At 62.9% G+C, this 8454-nt stretch overlaps 1 protein-coding gene across 1 annotated transcript; it reads left to right on the forward strand.

Moving 5' to 3' along the window:
* Window positions 1–1241: 1241 nt before the first annotated feature.
* On the forward strand, window positions 1242–5480 carry LSCM1_07898 (uncharacterized protein; the record flags this gene model as incomplete). The annotated part of the gene is made up of 1 exon (XM_067325248.1): window positions 1242–5480. One exon carries the CDS (start codon window positions 1242–1244, stop codon window positions 5478–5480), a length of 4239 nt encoding a protein of 1412 aa, XP_067180461.1.
* Between the last annotated feature and the right edge of the window lie 2974 nt (window positions 5481–8454).

The following is an 8454-nucleotide window of genomic DNA, read 5'->3' on the forward strand; positions in this document are numbered from 1 at the left end:
GCGGGGCAGGGCGGCTACGGCGAGCTGTGCGCCGTGCTCCATGAGGAGAGGAACTCTGCGGGCGCCTGCACAGGTGGTCGCCCTCATGCCTCAGCATTTTGACATAGGCGGCAGTGCCTCCTCGCCATCGAACTCACTCCGGCGCACGTCTCCGCCGTCCTGCTCCACTCTCCCACCCTCTCCCGTCCACCCTGAGCACGCGGGCTGCATTGCGGACGCGCACGCCACCCGCATCTCCGTCATCCACCGGAAACGCGGGCAAGCGAAAACGAGGAAAGAAGCGCTTTCGACCCTCACGTTGTGCACCTTCACGCAACCTCTCCACGGCTTTCCGGGGGCGGGGGTCTTCGCCACAGCGACGTGCTCAGAACCTGCCGCGTAGCCGTGCTTTGCCGTCGCCGATCAACGGCAGCGCACACTCGACGCGTCGATCGAACATCAAGCAAGCCAACAACACGCGCGTGCGCTGAAGAGGCGCGCGCTTCGTCCGTTCGCTGCTGCTTGTCTACCCCTCAGGGCACCGGCCGGTGGCGCTGACCCCTTCTCCTCCTCCCCCAAAGCTTCTGCGTGCGCGCCTCAGAATCAGTTGTAGGCGCTGCTGAAGCGGCAAAGGGCAGTCGTTCGACCGGAGCGCAACCGATTCTGCCAATTGAAGGGTCCGCGCTCACAGAAAGTACAGACGCAGCCCCCCCCCCACACCAAAAAAAAACGCCGAACGAGCAGGGGCGGGCGCATAAAAAAAGTCTTTGCTTTCCATCGTCCTCAGCAGGACGGTAAGTGGGCTACACCGCCTCTTCACCCTCACTTTCTCTCTCTAATCGCACCGCGCCGCACAAGAGAGAAGGTGCTCCGCAGGGTCATCCATAGATTGTCGCGAATAGAAACCACAAAGGGCTGGGGGCACAGCGGGCTGCTTTGCCTGCCCCCTTCTCTCTCACCATACCCCCCTCCCCTCTCCCTTCCAGTAGGAGCTCGGCCATTCTTCCTCCGCGTGACGCTCCACGCCATCACGCACCCCTCCTCAGTGTGACTCTCTGGGGACAGTCCAGCGCCAGCCTCATCCTCTGCCGCTTTTCTTTGAGCGCCGCCGACACGTGCGCACGGCTTGCTTAACCTGCTGGTCTTCTTCGTTCGTCAACAGCCGCTCCCTGCGTTCGAGGCAACCGCCACCTCCTTGCCCTCAATTTAAACACAGAAGTGTGGTGACTGCCGCGACCACCCCTCTTTGACCTTTTTTTCCCATGCTTGCGCTTCGACATGCTCACGCACGCGGTGCAACCCGTGTCAGCATCGGGGGGCATCACCTACTCACAGGCGGCGCGGACGGAGTCGTGTCCCTCTATCCGACAAAGCAGTGGCCCAAAGCGACGGCGCTGTGGTCCCTCCGGTGCCACGAGGGGGCTGTCACCGACGTTGCACTCTCTGATGCGCTCGAGCTGGCCTTCAGCTGCGGTCGAGATGGCCGTATCGTGCTGCACGAGAACATCTTTCACGCTGCAAAGCTCGTCTCTCGTGTCGTATGCCAGGTCACGGGTGAGGTCCGCTGCCTGCATGTGGACATCGAGCGGCGGCGACTGTACACCGCGGGAGACTCGCTGCGGTGCCTCGACATGTCGCAGGAGAAGTTCTGCATCCGAGCCATCCCGTTGGTGGTGCCCTTCCCGCTCGTGTCGCTCGCGGTGTCGCCCTGTGGGCGGTACATAGCCATGGCCAGCGCGTCTGGGGAGCTCGGGGTGGTGTCGACGGACCCCACGGCGGCGGTGGGGGTGAGTACGGCGCTGAAGGCTTCGTGGGTTTTCCGCTCCGTCCTATCCCCCACCGCCAAGAGGGAGGATGCAGCGATGTATCGCATATCGTGGTGCCACACGGCCACCGGCGGCGGGCTCATGCTGATGGTGCCTACATTCACAGAGGTGCAGGTCTACTTGCTCGAGGACAGCCAGAGCGGCGGCAACCTCTCCGCGCCGCGCCTGCGTCCTGCCGGCGGGCTATCTGATCGACACCTTTCGGATCTGCACGGTGCGCTTGCCTACCGGATCACAAAGACTCAGATGGCGTGCCTGCTGGTGGCGCGTGACGGACTCTTCATCGGCAAGGTGCACGGCAGGACGTTGGCTATGACGCGCCATACGTCGGAGCAGTACAACGAGCCGCTGTCTCCTGTCTCGAGTAGTGAGGCCTCCGCACTTTTGGCAGCTGAAGGCGAGTGCCGCGGCAGCACAGCCGCCGTCACCGATGTCCAGGTGGATCCCGTAAATGGGGACGTCGTTGTGGGACTTTCCGACGGGCGCGTTTCGCTGCTGCACCGAGCGTCGCCAAAGGCGTGGAAACTGTCAGTGGCCACGAATTCGGCGACCGCGTTAACGGAGGGCCGCGCCGATGAAGATGTGGAGAGCCTCGCGGAGGAGGACGATAGGGCAGAGGCGACCCGTCGGAAGCTGTGTCGAGTCGGCCGCGCACGCCGTGCAGAGAGGAAGCGATTTCGCACCGGGCAGTCGGAGGAAGATGAGGACGGCGCTCTCGAGGACGGCAGCGATGACGGCACGGCCTCCAACTCCTCCGCCGAGTCCGCCTCTTCAGCTTCCTCGCCGACTGCGTCCTCGGGCAGCGGCGCCGCTTCAGAGGACCTTGGGCAGGTCATGGTCGACCTACAACGCAACGGCGCCTCACTGCATGACAACGACGGTGAGCGACCCTCACGCTGGCGTGGCGATGAGGAGGCGGCCCTCCGTTATGCCCAGCGCGAGGCGGAGCGGCAACGGGGCCGAAGCCGTTTTCTCGACGATGAGGCCGAAGAGGCAACGTCTGATGATGATGAAGACAGCAGAGGCGACGTGGGTAACGTGGCAGGGACACGAGGGCATACTTGTGCCGTGAGCGACGAAGAGTATCGCTGCGGCGACGGCGACAGCGTTTCCGTTGAGGGCAACGCCGAAGACGACGGCGAGTCGAAGGGCGTTGCTGCGGCCCGCGCTGACGACTCGACGCTGCCGCTGCGGTGTGCACAGGCGGTGCAGGACTATTCCTTTCAAGTCGGCGCCACCCCAGTCGGCGAGGAGGGCAGCTGCTATCTCGCTTACAACTCTGTGGGGTACATCCATGGCAGCCGTGAGTCCACCACCGTCCACTTCCACGATATTTCTCACCCTGCTGTGCGCCTGCAGCTCCGGGACACTATCCTGATGGGGGCGCTCAGCCCCGTCGGGGCCGGCTTCATCGTCATCCCGTCGGACCCCTCAGAGGCTCAGGGCAGCGTGGACGAGGCTCCGCGTCTCTCTGTTTTCTTCCACGCTTTCACACCTCTTGGCGCGCAGTCGGAATGGCGTGTGGCGCTGCTTCCGGGTGAGACGGTGCGGTGCATGGCTGCCGGCATCCGCTATCTCGCTGTCGCTACAAGTCACTATCTGCGCATTTTCTCCCTATCTGGGCTGGAGATGGCGGTGCTTAGCAAGTGTCAGCGCATCGTCACGATGGTCGGCACGTCGTCCCGTAAGCTGATGAGCAGCTTCAAGGCCGACTTCGATCCGTTGGTTATCACCACCCTCACCGGCACCGGCGAGCTACAGATGGAGGTGATCGACGTCGGGGCACGTACGTCGGCGCTGCCGCCGCGCACGGTGCCGCTCACCGAGCTGCCAGATGGCTCGACACATCAGCTGCAGTGGCTGGGCTGGTCAGAGGACGGCCTTCTGCACGTTGTGGATACAGCCGGTGTGGTCCGCATGTTCACGGAGGCCTGGGGGGGATCGTGGGTCCCGGTGTACGATCCGCGCACGCTGGTCGATCAGTCGTATGCACTCTGGGTGTACGGCATCAGCGAGAACGCGCTACTCGCGTACCGCTACTCCCGAGACGACCCATCCTACCCGGCTGCCGCGGCGAGTGGGCTTCGAACGGAGCTAGTACCACTATTTCTCCCGCTGACGCGCACGATGGGCGAGGACGGCCTGGAGCGATGGGACAAGCTGCTGCGTCAGCAACTGCGCTGCGACGAGCTTAAGCGGCACAGCACTTTTTACAACGCGACTATCGCCAAGTACGACGAAGTGCACGACCAGCTCCTCCTTCAGTTCTTCGAGAGTGCGCTGAGGAGCCAACAGACGACGCGGGCAATGGAGCTGGCGATGCTCATGGAGATTCATGACCGCATTGTGAAGTGTGCGCAGCTCGCCAACACTAATGGGTACGTGAAGCTGGTGCCCAAGCTGCTGGCGCTCTATGAGATGCGCATGTCGGCTAAACGGAAGCGGAAATGCACACTCCCCAATAAGGAGGTGCTCGTGTCTGACAAGAAGAAGGACGAGCTGCTGCACAAATTGCTGGGCCAGATGTTGCCGCAGGACAAGAAGGCAAAGAGCGCCGGCGATGCTGCGGCTACGGCACCGCCTCCCATCCCCGCTGACAGCGAGAGTGCAGAGCTGAGGGACAACCCGACGGAAGGCCGCACAAGCCCCTTCCGCGGACCGGCTTCGACGGCGGCGTTGAACTCGACCGCGACGTCACCGTCAGCAGTGTCGACAGCCACGACGGCGACGGTGCTGCGCTCCAACCCTTTACCGGGACAGGCGCGGCGGCACATTTCATTTGTAACGGAGATCGCCACGCCTCCGCCTGCATCGCAGAGCTCACTGAGCACGACGGGCAGCAGTGGTGCGCCTGTCCCGCCGCACAAGGTCACCAATCCGTTTGCAAAGCCCTCTGAGAAGCCTATCCACGCCGCCGACGAGGCGCGGCACTCAACGCTGCCAAGCATCCCGAAGCCGCAACATCAGCACCAGTCCCGCTTGAAGGTGGCAACGCCCTCCTCTGCTGCCCATTCGTCCGCTGCACCCTCCACGAGAACTGTCGCGCTCCTGGGCTCCTCGCCGCTGCACACACCACCGCGCACCGGCATGGCAGGCGCAAAGAAGAGCGCTGCCACCGTTGCTCTGGAGAGCGACGCCGCGGCGGGCGCATCTCCATCAGACGCGACGTCCCCTGGATTGCGTGTTGGTGCTGGGCGCACTGACGCTTCGCCTAATCCTGAGGTCGCTCTTCCACCCGATGTGGACACCAGGGACAGCGGCGTCATACTTTCACTCTCGGCGGCCGCAAGCAGGTCTGAGGCGCATCGCACCGCCACATGGACATCGCATGCCGCCTTTGTCGCCCGCGAGTTGCCGGTGACGAGCAGCGCGACAAAGGCGGCATGCGGCGCAACCCGTCTCAGCAGTGGCGCTGTCGATCCGTTCCTCGAGGAGCCGCCCAAAGCGCTCTCTGGCGCCTCTGAGTGCCCACTAGATGGTAAGAGCGGCTCCACGGCGCCACCAGCGGAGACACCGGTGTCCGTACAATCCCTGCTTGACGTCGGACACAGCGAAACAGTACCAGTGGTACGCAGTGATAGCTTCGGCGAGGCGCTCCGCAAGCGGTACCGCGAGGATGAGGACGATGACGCTGAGGCACCGATGGTGCCGCTCCCTAAACTATCCCTGTCATGAGTCCCCCCATCGTAAGGGGGTGGGGTGGGCGAGGTGGGAGACGGAGGGGGCGCCTCAGTGCAGAGAAGAGCTCACACAGCCTATTCGGCGTCAGCTCTCTGCGAACGGATGTGTTTGCTTCTTTCAGGGAGGCTGCCCTCTGGGGCGTCAGCAACGCTATCAGGGGTGATGCCGATGCTGCACCCTACGACAGTGATCGTGGCATTCATGACGTCGTGCGGTGTATGGGGGCTATTGTAAGATGCGCGTGTGCACACGCCACCTCGCGCCGCGGTTGCCACAGCTCTGGGGCCGCTCTTACACGGGGATGCGGGCGTGTCCCCCTCCCTCATCCCACCCCATCTCCGTACGGATGGCGCCCAGCACGGGCCCTGCGGCGGAGGGCAAGGACATACGCGGTGGCGCTGCCGGCCCATCGCGTGCGGCACTTACTCCCGCATATCTGTGGCGGCCGCGGACTGGAGCGCGGCAGCACCGCCAACACGCCTGCGAAATTGGCCATAGACGGGGAACCAGTGCCACCCGCATGGGCTGCGGGCCTGGTCGTGTGTGTGTGTGGCCTGCTTGGCTGTTGGGCTCACCCAGCATGCGCGTATGCCCCTACTTTCCCTGTGGGCCCCCATGGCCGACGCCACCACCACCATCGCCGCCGCTGTGGAGCGTTACCCTGAGGGCGGCCCACTTGGATGAAGGCATGCCGCCCACCCGAGTCTGTGTGGCGTGCTGTGGTGCAGCAGGTACCGGAGGAATTGAGGAAGCGGGTGGCCGTGAGACGCATGGCCCGATTCGACGGCGGGGCGGTCCGCCGTGCACGGCCTGGACTCATCGGTGGTGCGGGCAGAGGGACAGGGGGGGCGCGTGTGCGGATGGGTACGTGCTGTGGATGTGTTCGTGATGGAGTGGGCGCGTTGAACAAAATTGTGTCAGTCTCAAGATAACTCGGAGTGCAGCATCGCGCGTGTCACGTCATGGGAGCTGTTGCCGCACTGCGCGGTGGAAGAGCACGAGCCCCTTCTGCCTTGTCATCCGCTTCCGTGCCGAAGGCGCTGCAGTGGAGGGCGCCAGACGGATACGTGTGCTCTATAGATATGCGGCCCGGGAATCAGGTCTGGCGAGGTTTTGTCCATGTCGTATGCGCTCGCGGTGTGCACCACTCTTGGCGCCTGCGACCCGAATGCATTCAACTCGTGCCGGCCTCTCCTCTTGAGGCTCCTTCGCTTCCCTCTTTTTCTTTTTTTGTCCGCGGCTTACCACTTCGGCGTCATCCTTCTGCGCGGAGCGCTGCGCACACGACTTGGGCGAAGAGAATTTATCACCGGCAAAGTGTTTCCTCTCCATTTTGAGCCGCGCAAAGAGGCGACGCACAATTCACCACTCCGCAGAGCTTCGGTCAACGCCTCGGTGGATCTCGTCGTGGAGTAACCGTCCCCCTCTGCACGCAGCGCTATTGCCTTTTCACCTTGCTGTGTGAGGCTTGCGCCACATCGCCATCGAGAGCTCGCCATTACGCACTCGCCGAGATTGGTGCGGGCGCGTCGCTGTGTCAGCAAATTGGCGCGGCTTCGCGCGGCGCGGCCACACGCCAGATCCTCCGCTCCTTTCCTCGCGGTCATCGCTGTGCACCTCACTCACTCACTCACTTACGTTCTTCAACTGTCGTGAAGCCTCTGTCGCCTGCGCGAGGGCTCTTCTAGTCATGGCCGGCATGATGCATATAGGAAGCCATGCTGATCGGCCCGCACGCAACGCGCTGCGTGTATTGGTGCCTCTTTTTTCGAGCATCTTTTTTCTGTTGTACATTACGGACACGTTCAGCATCTTTGCTCGTGTGCAGGAGATTGTGCAGGCGGAGGAAACATCGCTGCGCTCTGCGTCGGGCATATCTGAGTTCTGCCGGGAGCTGCAGAAGCTGGCTCAGCAGCAGTACTGGCAGGTGCTGCTCTTCATCACGTTGCTCTATCTGACACTGCAGACGCTCTGCATTCCTGGCACAGTGGTGCTGAATGCCGCTGTGGGGGCCATCATGGGCACCTTGTCGGGTGTGCCGTACTGCACCCTGTTGGGAACTATGGGTGCCTTGTGTTGCTTCTTCCTTTCCCGCGCCGTGGGAACATCACTGGTCGAGGCTGCTGACGCGCGGTTGATGAAGGGAAGAGGTCTCACGAATATTCGTGCGCAGGTGTCCCACTACCGCGGTGAGCTGTTCGTCTATCTTATATTCCTGCGGTTGACACCCATTTTGCCGAACTGGCTGGTGAACCTGGCCTCGCCCGTGATCGGGGTGCCCTTGCACACGTTTGCGGGAGCGACGATGCTGGGCATCGTTCCACAGACATACTTGACCGTGCGCTTCGGCTCGCTGGCGCACTCGGGAAAGCCTGGAGAGAAGAAGCGCATCGTCACGCCGTGGGATACGCTGCTCTTAGCTGTCACAGGCGTTGGCGTCCTCGTTGGATTCCGGCTGAAGAAGAAATTTTCGCAGGAGCGGAAAGATGGCTTCGGTGGCGGGGTGGCCGCAGGGAGGGTCTCCGTCAGCGCCGCTTCAGGCGGTGCCGTGTGTGTGCGGCCGCCAGTGTAATACACCGCCAGCGCTGCAAATAAGGCAGTATCTGAAGTGCCGTTACTCTGAACTCTGTGCGCTTCTATTCCTGATCGACGGCCGCCGGCGAACACGCGCCTTCCGTGCGCATTTTTCTGAACTGCCCAAAGATCTCGTGGATAAGCGACCATACTGCGAACGCGTAGCACCCAAAGGCACCCTCCCGTGCGCGGTGGAAGAAAAGGCGTCGAGCCGGCATGCAGCAGCACAACGATGCTCCCCCCCGACACACACACTCACCGCACAATAACAGAAACTCGAAAGAGAGCTTCCTCGGCGTCTCTCTCTCTCTCTCAAGGAGCGCCCCGGCTGCTGCAGCGTGCGGTTGTGAGGCACCCTCAAGCTGAAACTGAACCGCCGCTTCTTTGATGAGCG

Source organism: Leishmania martiniquensis, chromosome 12, assembly GCF_017916325.1.
Source record: "Leishmania martiniquensis isolate LSCM1 chromosome 12, whole genome shotgun sequence".
Classification (NCBI taxonomy): Eukaryota; Euglenozoa; class Kinetoplastea; order Trypanosomatida; family Trypanosomatidae; genus Leishmania; species Leishmania martiniquensis.